The 17,187-nt window shown below is 33.8% G+C and overlaps 1 protein-coding gene across 1 annotated transcript in view; it reads left to right on the top strand.

Annotated features, from left to right (window-relative positions):
• The window catches only part of PTPRQ (protein tyrosine phosphatase receptor type Q), a 238,901-nt gene that overhangs the window by 48,639 nt on the left and 173,075 nt on the right, over positions 1-17,187 (top strand). The window contains exons 21-26 of the mRNA XM_081127762.1: positions 225-451; positions 3,810-3,879; positions 7,604-7,803; positions 8,925-9,174; positions 10,986-11,114; positions 13,952-14,098. Coding sequence (XP_080983888.1) covers positions 225-451; positions 3,810-3,879; positions 7,604-7,803; positions 8,925-9,174; positions 10,986-11,114; positions 13,952-14,098 — 1,023 coding nt within the window. The remainder of the gene's footprint in view (positions 1-224; positions 452-3,809; positions 3,880-7,603; positions 7,804-8,924; positions 9,175-10,985; positions 11,115-13,951; positions 14,099-17,187) is intronic.

Here is a 17,187-nt window from a genome sequence, read left to right as displayed (position 1 = left end):
TCATTCTTATAAAGGAATGTTTTAGGTATTTCCCAAAGCACTTGATCTTTTTCTTTCTCTTTTTTTGGAAGCAAAGTTCTAGGGGGGAATAAACTCCCATTTAAGTGACCATTAGTCTTTGGGAACTTCAAAAGTCTACATTTGCAGATACTTTTCTTACTTATGGTTGTGAAAATACGATAATTGTTTGACCTTTTAACAACATGATTTATTTTAAAAAATAGAACCGGGGCCTCCAGTCTTCCTGGCAGGAGAAAGAGTGGGATCTGCTGGGATTCTCCTGTCTTGGAACACACCACCTAACCCAAATGGCAGGATTCTCTCTTACGTTGTAAAGTACAAGGAAGTTTGCCCATGGATGCAAACAGCATATACACAAGTTAGGGCAAAGCCGGACAGCCTGGAAGTTCTTCTTACTAATCTTAATCCTGGCACAACATATGAAATCAAGGTAATTATTTTGATAATAATTACTCAGTATTCAAATATTTCATCTGTTTTAAAAGTGAAGGAACTTTTCCCACCTGGTCAAACCTTTACTTCTTCACAAAAGAAGTGCCTGAAAAGAATGACAATTTGAGTCATGACCTCAGTGCCCATCGGGGCTTTTAAAACAAACACATGAAATGTTATAATTCTTTTTCACTTTTATGTGCATTTATGTCATTTACCTATTTTTAAAAACATTAGCTTAGTGACTTTTTCAAAGAATAAATGGAGTTTAAATTAAATAATTTAGGCTTTATAAGAGAAAATATTCTACTTTTTAATTAAAATCAAAGTTAGCTTTGTTATATTTCTGTTAATCCTGTTGTATTGGTACGTCTGTTATTAAAATTTTGGATAATGGAACGGAAGTTACTAATGAGCCAGTTTCTTAAAGAACCATGAATTCAAATTAGCTCCATTCACTAATATTTCCTAGTAATTTACTGTGTATATGTGCTTACAAAAATTTTTAGTCCTTTATAATATTTAATATGCAAAACTTAACATCTTATTTGAAAATTAAATAAAGAAGAACTTATGAAAACTATCCTAAATTAATTAGGCTGTATGAAAATGTTTACAATGAAAAGATATCTGTGATATTTCTAGGGGGTAGTAAAGGGTTCAGATATCTTCTTGCCTTATCTTTTTTCAACATAGCATCAAAAGTTCTTTGAGCTTTGTAGGTAATTGAATGTTGAGGAAAAAAATCTATAAGAGCTACATAAATATGTGATCATACATAACTAGGATGACCTTCTAGATGGTAAGAAATGATGGAAAGAGATTTTGCCTGGAAGGTTTTTCCTACTAGAAGCATGCCTATTTGTGAAATCAAAGAACATAAGAAGAACTGGAGAGCATATACCAATAGTAGGGAATCTCCCAAATGAGAAAAGTAAAAAACTTTTACTGATGCAGAGATTGAAATCAAAGATTTGTGATGGCGATCTCATTGCAGAAATAGGTTAAAGAGGGGGAAACCTTTTTCTCAATGACATCTGAAAATGACATACTAACGATATTTTCTATAAACAAGCACATATTCATATTAATTTATATGTGAAAATACCCTGTTGAAGGTAATAAATAAAGATTAAATTTTAATGTGACATAAGAAGCTATTGCTGACAGAAAGGTAAGCCAACCTAGTTCTGCTTGGATCTATTTTGATCTATTTTTGTGGCGTTTGAAATTTTATTCCTTTTTTTTTTACCTAAAATTAGTTTTATTATTTATTTATTTATGTATTTATGTATTTATTATCTTTATTGTTGAGGCCATTACAGATGTCCCCTTTTAACCCCACTGATCCCCTCCATCCCACATCCATTCCACCCGCAGGCCCTCCCCACACCAATGTCCGTGTCCATGGGCCATGCCCATAAACATACAAGTTCCCTGATTAATCTCTTCCCACCCACACCCCCCCTCCCCCTGCTATCCCTCTGAGACCCCTCAGTCTGTTCCATGCTTCTATGTCTCTGGATCCACTTTGTTCATCAAGTTTTTTTATTTATTATATTTCACATATAAGTGAGATCATTTGGTACTTGTCTGTCTCTGACTGGCTTATTTCACTTAGAGTAATACTTTCTAGTTCCCTCCATACTGTCCCAAAGGCTATAAGATCCTTCCTTTTTACAGCTGCATAGTATTCCATGGTGTGAATGTCCCACAGCTTTTTTATCCACTCATCTACTGATGGGCACTTGGGCTGTTTCCAGATCTTAGCTATTGTGAATTGTGCTGCTATGAACATAGGGGTGCATAAGTTCTTTGTGATTGGTGTTTGGGGTTCCTTAGGATATATTCCTAGAAGTGGGATCACTGGGTCAAATGGCAGGTCAATTTTTTATCTCTTGAGGAACCTCCATACTGCTTTCCATAGTGGCTGCGCCAATCTGCATCCCCACCAGCAATAGGTCCCCCTTTCTCTACACCCTCACCGGCACTCGTAGTTCGTTGACTTGTTGATGGAGCCATTCTGACAGGTGTGAAGTGATACCTCATTGTGGTTTTAATTTGCATCTCTCTGATGATTATCGATGTTAAGCATTTTTTCATATGTCTATGGGCCATCTGTATGTCCTCTTTGGAGAAGTAACTATTTAGGTCCTTTACCCATTTTTTAATTGAATCGTTTGTTTTCCTTTTGTTAAGTTTTTATTCCTTTGAATTCTCTTATTTCAGGCCCTATCGGGAAGACTTTATTCTTCTTTTCACCCCACACTTTATAAATCATTGTTGTGTCTCTTATGATGTTCAAATAAATATTAGTCATTACAGAATTCCAAAAGGTATCTGGCACGTGACATTTGACATCTTCAAATGTAGGTATCAAATCTACGTGATAATGGGAAAATCCTGTTAACTACATTACAGGTGTGATTTCATTCAGTCCTCAGAACAATCCTATCATATGCATTATTATTCCCATCTTAAAAAAAGGGAAATGTGACTTAGAACAGTTAACTTAATTGACCATATCTACTTATCTGAGAATTGGAAGAGCTGCAATTTAAATCAAGGTTGTCTGACTCCAGTTATGGCATTCGAAAGACCTTAAGAGTCTTGATCTCTTTCATGACGCTTTCTCTGCCTAGTCTAGTCTGACTAGCTGTCCAAGTCAAAAAGAACATTCCTTTCTTTTAAATTCTAGAATCCTTAGTCTAAATGATTAATTACACCTGCTTATTTTTAGAAGTGTTTTCCTGAGTGTTCATTTGACTGATTAAATTGTAAACTCTAAAGCCAGATGCCATAGCTATGGTCTCGTAGTTGTTACAGAAATAATTGTAGTGTCTTGCATAGAGTGATTATAGTAGAAAGAGGTTGAGCTTTAAAAATAAGCCCAATGTCGACTGAATTCTGGTTCTATCACTTTTTCCTCCTATAGGACTTCAGGCAAGATACTTGACCTCTCTCAACTAGTTTTCTCATTTATAAATTGTTGACAATACCTCACGTTTTGATTATATGGCTAAAATGAGATTTGTAAAATTGCTTGAAGATTTCCTCCTGCATAGAAGTTGCACCATAAATAACCATTGTTATTGTTACTATTAATAGACTATAAAACTTGATTATTAATTTTTCTATTAAAAATATGAGAAATCTGTTGATTTAAACTATGCTGCAAATATATCCTTAGGGGAAATGAAAATGTGTGCCTTACACTTTGGGAATATTATGGGAATTAGAAGGAAAAGTGTCTTTATCATTTGCCAAATAATAATACAAGTCAAAGTTTTATTATTTCAGATTCTGTTTAATTAGAGAGCAGAAGGCTTGAGCATAATTCTTTTGATCTACTCCAGGTGGCTGCTGAAAACAGTGCTGGCATTGGAGTGTTTAGTGACCCATTTCTCTTCCAAACTGCAGAAAGTGGTAATTTTCCTAAATCATTTATTCTAATTTAACTTAGTTATGAGTTTTTGTCACATAAAATAAATAAGGATTTTTAAAAAAATCTGATGCATAAAATTTTCAATAGCATGATCATTTAATTATTTTAGAGTCTTCTTAGATAATTTATTCATTAAAATATATATTGTCATTTCTGTTTATAAAAGCAGTGTTATCTTAGGAAACTGAAAAAAACCCACACACACAAAAAAAACATGCAACGAAAATTATTCATTGTCCTGTTTTACAAACATCCTGTTACCATGTTGGTGCATTTCTGGCTGGTCTTTCCCTCCTCCCCCTGTGAATATATTTCTATATAACTGCCTATGATGAAAGTAGATTTGTGCCATTTATGCACATTTATATCCTGCATTTTCCTCTCTTGTTAACATCAAGTCATAAGCATTTACATGACATTAAATTTTTGGAAGTACGAATTTTTTTTAATCTTTTGACAGAACAAATTTTATTTCTAAATCATGTAAAGCCTCTCTTTGTCCATATCTCTCCACCTTCTTTCATTTATTTATTTTTAAATTTTTAACAGTTATCCTATTATCCATAACATGTAGTCATTACCAAACCAATTTAAAGACACCTCCATTTTTCTGGCGGCACAGAGGAAAAATCTTGAGGCCGTTACTGACTCTCTCTCACAGCACCCTCTATCAGCAAAGCCCGCCAGCACTACATTAAAATGTATTTTGAATCTCACGCCTGTTGCTAATCATTCTAATCTGTTATCTTTTCTTGCCTGAACAATTGAAAGTCCCTTCCTGGTTTTCTTGTTTGCAGTGTACCTGCCTACAGTTTACTGTCTCTGCAAGAGCTGTGTCATGTTTTGAAATACAAGCTAGACTGTGCTACTTCTGTCTTGTAGAATGGCTTCTGTGTCATTCGGAGTAAGACCCTAAATCCTCCCCACGGCCTTCAGTGTTCTGTACCTCTTTCCTCTCTGACTTCATCTCTTACCATTCTCCCCTCCTCCACTTACTGCAGCTACACCGACCTTCTTTTTGAAGTGTATATATTTCATACTTCTGCTGAGACAGTTTCTAGAGATATTAACTGTCTTGGTAAATTATGATTGAGAGAAACTAGAGAAACTCTAGGATGTAGTGAAAATAACCTTGGAATAGGTGTCTCACGGTTTCTCATTTGCTGTGTGTTCTTGGGCAAATTGCATAGTCACGTAATCCCTCTTGCTATATCTTTCCCTTATTTTTTGGTAACTAAAAAGGTAAAAATGTAATGTAAATCTAAATTTAATTAAGCCAGTGATCTCCATTTTCCCCCCTTACATACCCCTGTTATTATTTATGCTACATAGAACCAAAATTTAAGCAAAATTTCCGTGCGTTTATTATTGTTTAATCAGAAGTAATTTTCCCCCCCGTGAATAAAAATACTGTTAGGGGGAGTGTACAAGTTAACCAGCTATACCATACTGAGTTAATATTCTGTCCATCAGCACAAAAGCTCAACTTTTTAATTTCCATGCTGCATTATTTCAGGTAAACAGCATTTATTTTGGTGTTACAATATTAAAAACATTTCTTTCATCATCATTCCCAACTTAGTGTATCCTTAAAAGTGCAGGAAAATACTTTTAAAACCTCTGTATTGAATTTATACAGTTGCCTTCTGGCTCAACAAATGTATGTTTTGTAAAGTGTATACTTTGAAAAGTTGTAAGTACTTTCACACACTTGTGTATTTATGCATGTTACTAGTCTACATATATCCTCAAAGTGTTGGAAGATGCTTATCGGAAAGATGAGATGACTTTGTAAACAGAATTTTTTGGTACTTCAGTATTACATCTTTTTACTTAGATCAAGATGGATAAATTCACCTCTAAAAGTCTGGGATTTTGATACATCAAAGTCCAGAAGTAGAAACTAGAATATTTGAAATAAGAAAAGATCTGCCAACTAAAAGAGCCAGAATTAGTCTTCAGACACCAAGAAGTCACAAAATGAAAACACACATACATTTACCTGAGCTAAAATTAAAGCAAGTTAATAAAAATATCCCTTTTCTCACTAAATGTTGTTCAAGTGATGTAATTAATTTTTAAAATCTAATGTTTTGGGGTCTACTTTTATTCTGAAATCATGCTTTGTAATTTAATAAAAATTTGGTTACCTTATAAATTTAAATTTCTCTACACTTGAGTAGTCCCCTATGACTGTTAAGGCCCATTTGGAAATGTGTCATTGATATATATATATATATATATATATATATATATACACCTCTCTCTCCACCCTCCCTTCCACTCTCTCTGAAAAGCAATGGGAAAAATATTGGGTGGAGATTAAGAACAACAATAATAAATTTTTAAAAAAACAATCTCATGCAGAGTATAATGAATATAGACAATAATTGTCTAATGTGATAGAGGTGCTGTCACTGGTGATAATCATAATACAATATATAAATACATCAAATTAACACAATGTAAACCTTAAATTTACACACAGTTATGTCAATTACATTCAATTTTTAAAAAGATTCATAAATTTTAATTCTTATAAATCCATAGCATCCTATATTTAACAACCTTTGCCTTTTGCAACATTGTATTTTATTCACGCCAAATAAGTACAAGTGTTAAATCTTTAGTATCAGAAAGTAATTATATTGTCATTATTTTTCTTAAGCTTTAATTAATTACATTGATCAGTATCCCTTTATTAATGATTAATTATCCCCTAAATTGATTTATTTTATTTTCTGTTAAAATGCAGTTGTCCTTAAGTCCTTCGTTTCTGTCATTCACATACAGCACTCTCTCCCAAGACCAACCTTTCTTATAATTTATGTGGCTTTCATTTGCAGATCATATTTTGGCATTCCTCTCTACAACGTGAACCTAAATTCTGTTATTTGGTATCCTAATATTAGGCACCTCTACTATCACTTATAATATTTTACTCCAAACATCTTGATTTGTTTTTATTTCTTTCAATAGTTACTTGTCATCTTTAATCAATATTTTGAAGGATCTTGATTATTTACTCTACTTTGTCAGGTTTGCATAATTTGCCTTGAAATTAATGGGCATAATTTTCTTTCATTTGTCCTTATGTTTGCCTTATCCCAATTAAAATAGCGTACAGATGATTATTATTGCAGATTATGAATATCTGATAACAAAGTATCATGAATTCTGATGAAAGCTAATTTTAGGGTGTATGAAACTAAAAATGTAATTACCACAACCAATTGGGTGGTATCCACTTTATTTAGATATAGTCTAGAAATGTTTTTTTGGTGCAAACAGTTGGATATTTGTTTCAGTCTACCACTTCTTCATTATCTAAGCAACCTATATAATTCCAAAATATTTCAAGAAGAGATTCACTTAAAAATTGTTTTATATATTCACAAACAATTATTAATTGAATTTTTCAGACATATTTGAAATAGTTTGTCAGTGAATGTGTTGATCAAATAATCCTGGAGTAAAGCTTATTTGCCTCTTAACCGGACTTTATGGACCTAATTCCCAGTTATTTTAGGCAAAAGTTAATTAAATATATTTCAAAACATCTTACCCAAGTAGATTTTCTTCCAATGTATTGTATATTTAATTTTATATAACATGGGAAATGTAATATCCCAAAATTGTATAAATAGCAAACTAAATTTTATAACAGTACCTTTCCCTCCCTTTTATTCTCTCTCACTTCCTCAGCTCCAGGAAAAGTGGTGAACCTCACGGTTGAGGCCTTTAACTATTCAGCAGTAAACCTGATTTGGTACTTACCTCGGCAACCAAATGGCAAAATTACCAGTTTCAAGATTAGTGTCAAACATGCCAGAAGTGGGATCGTGGTGAAAGACGTCTCAATCAGAGTAGAGGACATTTTGACTGGGAAATTGCCAGAATGTAATGTAAGGATCATGGAACACTTTCTGTGTCTCAAGAATCTTAAGTAAACTTGTATCTTGAAGTTTTTGGTGTCTGGATACTATATATTTTGCCAAAGAATAGCTATTTGGTTACCTATACTTAGTAGTAGGTTATTGTATCATGTTACACGCAATTGGCTCTATTCAAGGTGGAATAAGAGAAAAGGTTTGAGAATTCAAGAGTAAGATACCAGAATCGCTTGGGGAGCTCGGGAAAGACTTCGAGATGGGAATAGCATTTGTGATAGGCCTTGGAGTAAGGAAACTGAAGAGCACATTTTGGGTGAAGGATACTTTATAAAGCTCTGAAGTAAGAAAGTACAGGCTATCACTAGAAAACAGATGTGACAGGAAGGGTTGGTAGGGGAGTCATCAAGGCTAAGGTTGTGGAAGTAGATTTTTGTTGTGCCTATCTTTGGTGACGAATTTGTTTCTCAAGTCATCGATAGGAGGTTCCCTGGAAGTACTGTAATAATGCTCTTCCAAAAATAATTTTGTTGATCTTTGTCATAATATTGATGGAGAAACAGTCAAACACAATTTTGTTTGTTTTAAATACTCAAAGTTTTACAAGTTTCAAATTCTTCTTTTTAGAATTAGGATACATTCTAATACACACACACAAACACACACACATGCACATACACAACACATGCTTTATCTTTTGAGTGCTTATGAGAAAAAAATGATAGTAACAGTAAGTGACCTACTGTTGAAATTTCACAAACAGGGAAAAATATCATCTCTTTGGCTCTTACACCTTTAACATGAATTTAAAAATTCTTACTAATGATTTTGCTATAGTTTTACCTTTATTCTAAGCCACATGAAATCCTATTCCTAAGAAATATTAAGGTATAAAGACTGCAATATATATGCGTATATATATCTTATATCTTATGTTCTAAAACTGTAGACATAAATGGGTATAATTCTAGCAAACTTTTCAGTGCTCGAATGGGTTAATTTGTTACAATCTTTACCAATCATACATGTATCACAAATTTAAGAATACTATTTATAATATAAAGGAAAAAGAAATATACTTCTCATGTCTACAAAGAGATAACACACATTTCTTTGATATTTATTTTTTCCACTAGGAGAATAATGAATCCTTTTTGTGGAGCACGACCAGCCCTGCCCCGGTCCCCAGCAGAGGCACACCTCCCTCCCGTCCCACATACTCATGGGGCACGCTGGCGCGGAGTAAAATGAGCTCTGTGTGGAGAGAGCCTATCAGTTTTGTAGTGACACATTTGAGACCTTATACAACGTATCTTTTTGAAGTTTCTGCTGTTACAACGGAAGCAGGTTATATTGATAGCACAATAGTCAGAACACCAGAATCAGGTATGGTTTCTCTGTGTGTGTGTGTTGGGGGGCCGGGGGGGGGGGTTAAATTACCTATAGAATGGTCTTTCATTTTTGGATACAGATCTTTTTGTTAAAATATTTCCTCCCTTTCAATAACTTTTCCCTGCTAATAACAGATAATAGGCATCTCACCTGGAGCATTTTCAGTTTCAATGCTCTTTTATAACATAAGCATCTGGAAGGAGAAAGATTTGAAAGGATCCTTGAGTTAATGACTGTGATTCGAAGACCATCGTTTATTATTCTGTGATCTCAGCAATTACTCGCAATCATCTCTTCCCTTTTACACCTTCTATAATCACCTGTACCCTTCTCTCACTGATACTGCTGTCACCAAATATGAGGATAACACCTGCAGTAGCAGAATATCATGTGATCAGCATTTCAGTGTCAGATAAAACAGTAGTTAAAAAATATACCCGGTAGTATCCTCTTTGCCCTGCTGTTCCCTCATGTGAAAATTGGAGACTGTAACAGTATGTTCCTTATGGCAGTGGTGTTAGGACTTAATGACTATAATTAGATATTATTACTACTAAATTCAAAAAGTACATACTGCCTTAGCCAGTTTGGCTCAGTGTTTGCAGCATTGGCCGTGGACTGAAGGGTCCCGGGTTTGATTCCAGCCACGGGCAGATACCTCAGTTGTAGGCTCGATCCCTGTCCCAGTTGGGGCGAATGCGGGAGGCAACCAATAGATGTGTCTCTCTCACATCGATGTTTCTCTTTCTCTCTCTCCCTTCCACTCTCTCTGAAAAGCAATCGAAAAAATATCCTCACGTGAGGATTAAAAAAAAAAGTGCATACAATTTCTAGGCATGAGAATATATATTTAATTATAGTATTATGGATATATATGTAAATTTATGTAGATACTGACATAATGCCATACTAAATATATAGTATCAGGCATTCAGCTGTGATTGGTAATATTTGAGGTTACTGGAAATTAGTACTGGTAGGGTAATTTCACTAAAGCATAATATTTTTTTTTTTTCTGGTGACATAGGTTTTAGTTTTATCATTTCATTACATTTAAACTTTAAGTTTTCCTTGATTTAAATAACCATCTTTGAGTCATAGCATTTTCTTCTATACTCCTTACTTATAGAATAAAAAAAAATTTCATGAGAGTCCCACAAAGTAAGATTTAGTAGACAAGAAATTTGTTTTGGAAAAAAAATTTGAAATTTTTTATTTCAACTAAAAGAATGGATAAAGGTAGAGACACATCTATGAAAACTTACTATTTTAAATTATTATTTTTATGTGTTGCCAATGTTACATTAGTACCCTGTAATTATAGCTTATAAATTTCCTCTCAGAACCAAATAAAAATATTGATACGAAAGGTAAAGATCCTTGCCAATAGATTCTGAAGGCTGAGCTATCTCCTTGACCCTTTTACCTGTGTCCACCAGGGGGTGAATGTTTATCAAGCCAGATACCCAGGCCTGTTGAATGCAGTATATATATGTATGTGTAAATGTTTCAGGACAGTGTAACTCTACACTGAACTATAAAGGAATAAAACTTATATACAGCATTAAATAAAACTAGTAATTGTTGCAAATAAGTTCATCTTCTGATCCTGCATGTCCTATTCAAATCCTTCAATTTATTCTATTTACCCTTTTTCTAAGTTAAGAAAACCCTTTGCTGTAATTGTGATATTTTATTTTGCTTCTGACTTTATGTTTTATTATGTATATTTAATAAGGTAATTAAATATTTTAAATATATATCTGTTCTGGTATTTATTCATTTTCCCCATATGGTTATTTTAGTGCCTGAGGGGCCACCACAGAACTGTATAACAGGCAACATTACAGGAAAGTCCTTTTCAATTTCATGTGACCCACCGACGACAGTGACAGGGAAATTTAGTTATAGAGTTGAATTATATGGACCATCAGGTAAGTCTTAATTGGTTTTGTGTTTATCTTTTAGAGTAAGAATTATATAAAATATGTTACTGGTGTCAAATTTTTTAAAGTATCAAAGTCCTTTTTAAAAGACCCTGTAACTGAAGCAAATAATTGAAAAGTAATAAAGAAAGTGAAGCTATTTGAACTTTTTTTTTTAAACCATAAATTAAATATAAGGATGGCAAAACACTATCCGTGTTCCATATTTGATGAGGAAGAGCTGAAAGAGCTAGTGATAACCCCTTATAGGGAGACGCGTTAGAGGAGATATATGTCTTCAAATATTTGAACAAGAGGAACTTATTCTGATGACAAATATATTTATGAAGAAAAATTGACTCAGGTTATACTAAATCAGATTTCTGCTTAGAAGAGGAAGCTATTTCTAATAATTAGAGCTCTATGAAAATAATATGGGCAGCTTTATGAGGTGTCAAGTTCTCCATCTTAATGAGCAAGGAAAACTTGAACATCCACTTGTCAGAGATATTTTGAGGGGTTCAGATACTAAGTTATTGCCAGTTAATTAAGTAAAACTTAAAAAAATGTTTCCTAATCTGAGATCTCATGGTTCTACAAAAGAAATTAAATTCAAATAATACTGAAATAACATAAACTCACATATTATCATTTATTTGGAAGAATGAAAAAATGGAGAGTTCCAAATTATTCATTTTGAAACTGTTATGAATCTAATGAATCATATGAGTAACCTTTATTTTTCATCCGTAAGTACCTATGCTCTTAAAATTCTGAAATATTTGCTGTTTTTTTAAAAAAACGGTAGTCTTTCTTCTCCTTCCAACCCTCTCTCCCTCCTGCATACACAGAAACAAACTTCATACACTTTTTCTATCTGGTATTATTTTGCAAAACATTGACAAGGTAATCTCTCATCTGTAAGACTGATAAATCAAGTAAGATGCATTTAGTAACTATTACATTTAACAACATGGAAGTCATTAACGATCTTGACAAGAGCAGTTATGATGAAGTACGGGGTAAATGCCTGATTGGGATGGATTTGAGAGAAGTGGGAGAGAAAGTGGGAGCAGTGGGTAACAGACAACTCTTGAGTTTTGCTACAAAGTGAAGCAATGAAAGGAGTCAGAGAGTGGGGTTGGGGGTAAGCAGAGTTAACAGGTTTATTTTCAGAAGGAACAAATAATGCTTGTTTGTTGGCTGATGTGAATGAAGTAAGAAAGGAAAAATTAATGATATAAAAAAGGCAAGAATTACTTTAAAGATGTCTCTGTGTAGGCAGAGATATTTTGCTTAAATGTAAGGATTGGTTTGAGATAAGAATACACATCGTTTGCCCATAGTGACAGACTAAGGCAGAGTATTTTGGTACAGAGGCTATTAAATACTTAATATTTTTGGTGGGAGCCTATGGCAGATCTTTTCTGATTAATTCTTTTAATGGAATGAGAAGCAAGACTATCAACTGGGAGTGATGATGGAGCAGAAAGAGGTCTGAAGTCTGAGGAGGGAATAGAAAGCATAAAATAATCACCTGGAAGAGCTGAGGGTGATTAGACTGGGAACTGAGTAAGGTGCTAAGCACCATTAAGGGCTCATTGGAGATGTGGTAATGAATAAAGTGACATCATTCAGAGTGACTTTGTGTTTTCCTCCAGCTCCCTTCAACAAGAGAAGGGTAAGGGAATGCAAGGCTTATGTAAGGCAGTGATTATAATTGACAGTGACATTGAGGAAATCAAGTAGTGAGGGACCAAACAAAATAAAGTAGAAGAGGTGGTAATGTCAATGGATTGGAGGTCCCAGTGGACTCAAAGAATTGTTGGTTCAGGGTTCTTGAGTAAGTGAACAGGAGAATGGTCAGAGAGAGTTGAATGAAATTGAGATTATGGGGGATTTGCAATTATTGGTAATGGCAATAACCAAGTTATGACCATGAGAGAGTGATTGAGATAGAGTGGAACACTAGATTATTTAAAAAGAGCTGAAAGTAGTTTAAGGATTGTTTCTAGGGATATTGAAATTGCCACAAATTAAGATGTTAGCATTGAACAAAGTGACAATGAAGTAGTAGCTACTCTATTCAGAATGAGGACGAGTGACCCTGGGGTTAGAAGGTCGCTACAACAATGAGGGCTAGTGGATGTCATTATGACGTGAGATTTAATGCTGTGGGCTCTATATGGAGGGAACTAGAATGGTCTATGGCAGGGTAATGAGCAGCAAGAAGAACACTTAGCATACCCGAAGACCTAGACATGTGAGGGCTGTGGGGAAAAACAGACCACCAACATTGGAGTGGCTGAGGGGAACAGAGGTGGGCCTCTTATGGGGCAGTCAGGTTTCAGCTGGAACAAGAAGGTGAAAGAACTGTTCACTGGTAAAGTTGAGGATTTAAAGAATTCTGATGCTGGACTATTTAAGGAATTTTTTTCAGAAGCTAAATTAAAAATATTTTCTAAATAAATTTTTCTGTAAGTGAAAATGAGAATATTTAGCACTTTAATTGACTAAATTCGAGTATAAAATACTGTGACTGTTTTTATACTGGTAAAATCTAATGTATTTCTTTTAAATATGTCAAAAATAACATGGCAATTGAACTTTATAATTTAATAAAAGACATTTTAAACACTGGAAGATTTTCATGTTATTTCTGTTATTTTAATTAATGTCAATACACTATTAAACTAAAGGTTTAAAATAAATTTACCTTAAAAATTGTATTAGCAAACAGTACACAGGTTAGCACTTTAATTGCTGTCCTTACTCTGTACTCAGATGTGAGAATGATTACATGCTTGATGAGGAAATAATCCACAGGTATCTTTTACTTTTTGCAGGTCGGATTTTAGATAACAGCACAAAAGACCTTAAGTTTGCATTCACTAACCTAACACCATTTACAATGTATGATGTCTACGTTGCGGCTGAAACCAGTGCAGGGATTGGGCCCAAATCAAATATTTCAGTATTCACTCCCCCAGAAGGTAAGAACATCTCCTGCAGTATGTTAATGAGATGTTTTTGCTCTTCTCGTGAATTTTATTACATTGGTTAAACATTATATTAGAAGCTGTTCTGCTTACTTAATTCATGCTGTTTCTTTATTAGATGACTACCTAGTACATTCTGAACCCATATTCCTCAGAACATTAAACCCATAACATGATTCATAATAAGAGAGACCAAAGGTCAAGCATGGTTAGGAAATACTACTTGCAGTAACAAACCTGCTAGAGGTTCACAATGAATATTGGCAAAACCTCAAGAAATCTTAAACAAACAAATACATTTAACATTGTTTAACTGACATTATTTGATTTACAATATATATTTTTTCACAGACTAATGTTCAGAGGAATGTATATATCCCCAATGCCTATAACAAAATATGTTTATAATGAAAAGGGTATTTTAAGCAAGTAAGGGATCCTAGAGGGTGTATAATACAAACTTACAAGCATCTACTGAAATTATTAAAACAATATTTCTCCTAATGAAACATTTTATTTGTATCTATTAAATGTCACAGTTTTAGGTGAAATACAGTGTTTAAAAATGTTACCATATTATTTTATAGCATATTTTTTTGGCTTACAACAAATTTACTAAATTTAGTGATTGTAATTGCTGAAAAGAATATAATAATTTTTTGCAACCACATTAACACTTGAAAAATTTTATGGATTTTGTTTGTGTGATAGCTAACATACAGTACTTTATAAATTAAATGCATATATGTGTGAACATGCAAACACACAGGAGTGGGCATGCATTCATCAGATATATCCATTCAAGTATTTGACCATTAGAGGGCAGCAGCTAGTAGAGAATTTTGTATATCTCCCCTTCAAAAATCAGTTCAACCTTGATGATATTTTATTGTTTAAAGTACATAAAAATTATGCTTTATATCACTTTCGAATGAAAATGCTAATGTGTATATAGTTTCAATACACAGGTTGAGAAAGAGATGCATATGCATAAGGAAAATGTTCTCATTTTTTTCCTATTAAATTTTTTCCTCTGTGTTTCAGAAGAGTCTTGGCTTTATATGCCTTCTCCACCTTAATTTTTCCCAGTCTCCACCTAAAACTGCCCTTAAGCATTTCCAAGAAAGCTAGACAGATTTATGGATAGCTGTCAAGCACTGCCTGGTGACCTGGCCCTCATCAGACTAGAGTGCTTGAGTTTGGTCACAACAGCATTTTCTCAACCAACCTAATTGACCAACTAATTTACATTCTTATGTTATACAATTAAATAAATTTAAAACTTTTGCCTTCTTTCAAGTCAAGCCAATTTTGGTGTTTCTATTGTGTTATTGTCATCATTCTTGGCCTACAGCACTTGACAAAAATAGAGAGGTAGATGAAACATTGCCACATACAGTGCCATGTTATTTATTTGAATATCATTTAAACATTCATTTTTTAATTTCTGAGTTCTTATTCACAAAATAATAAGTACAATTTTAAGGACATTGTTCAATATATTTCATATGGGTTATTTTTCACACCAAATTTTGTGAAATGATTCGATTTGCCCTGTATAACAAGCAGTTTATCCGGAGTTTTACCTTAGTATCTTCTTGAGCTACTCCTCAAATAGGCCACACCCGGTTGGCTCTCAGGCATGCCCATTAGCAACAGGTGGACTCCAGGAAGGGCAGGAATGACAGGCTTCTTACCCCTGCATGCCCGCCTTCCTCCCTGGGGTTCTTGGGGGATAGTTGAACCTTAGGAAGGGCTTCCCTGGAATACTCTCAAGATGTGGTGAATGTAGCTTTCTACTTCTGACAATGCTAATGAATCTGGTCCCACTAATTAAACTCTGTAATACAAGAATCTTTAAACTATATGAGAATACTCTAATAACTAATAAGGACTGTGTTCTTTCAATTATACTTGATATGATTTTTTTTCATTTATTAATACAACAGAGAATGGATTTTAAGGTTACTCAGTTAAGCTTACTCAATTTATTTTCTTCTCCATATTTAACAATAGATTATAGTCTATTTAAAAATTTATTAGGATAGACTTTTAAATTAATGTCTTATAAAATAACTGGGGTTCTGACAAATCTCCAGATATTCATAGAAAAATGTTGAATTTGCCTCTTATAGAATATAATATCTGCTATTACATTACAGTGGGGCTGATTTCATTATCATAGAGAATGTTTTATGGTCCATAGTTTACTTTGATTTCAAAGAAAAATCAATGTCATGTTGTTATAGTAGTTCTTCTATACATTTCATAAGATTCCTACATTTGTTTAATATTTTACTGAACAGGCTTTTACATAAGCATGAAAAAGAGATGATTTTTAGAAAATAATCGATCATTTAATAATCTCCACTGTTACAAAGTGCCATAGAGTTCCCCATTCCAAAATGAGACAGTGCTGCTGAATGTAATATAAGCAACAGCATTTTCTTATTATTTGTATGGGGATTAAAAAATCTTAAGTAAACTTTGTTGCTTCAATATCTCCTAATAAATTTTCTGTTGCTAGTGTCATGTATCTTTTTTTTTTTAAATCCTCACCTGAGGATATTTCTTCCATTGCTTTTCAGAGAGGGTGGATGGGAGAGAGAGAGAGGGAGAGAGAAACATCGATGTGAGAGGGACTCATGGATTGGTTGCCTCCCGCATGCATGCCAACCGGGGCCAGGCATGGAGCCTGCAACCGAGGTATGTGCCCTTGACCGAAATCAAACCTGGGGCCCTTAAGTCCAAGTGCCAATGCTCTAACCACTGAGCCAAACCAGCCAGGGCTAGTGTCACATATCTTGTAAGGATTTTAACATCGTTTCTTAAAAATAAACCAAGTATTGAAAGCCATACTTACTTCCCCATAAGTAGGCTATAGAATTGAAGCCTTTTGTCTGCAGGGATTTCAACTTGCTACATTCTACAAATGATTGGAAACCTTTTGTAGGGAAATTACTGAGAGACTGTCAACTTTGTGTTTTTTGGAATTCTCAGTGACTTATTTTTCAATATATTATTTTCACAATACACTTCTAATGGAAATTTGATTTGTTCCATAATGGTAAAAATTATTTTAA

The sequence above is a fragment of the Miniopterus schreibersii genome (assembly GCF_964146895.1).
Source record: "Miniopterus schreibersii genome assembly, chromosome: 2".
NCBI classification, from domain to species: domain Eukaryota; kingdom Metazoa; phylum Chordata; class Mammalia; order Chiroptera; family Miniopteridae; genus Miniopterus; species Miniopterus schreibersii.
Note: the sequence above shows the minus strand (reverse complement) of the source record. Positions and strands in the feature narration are given on the sequence as shown.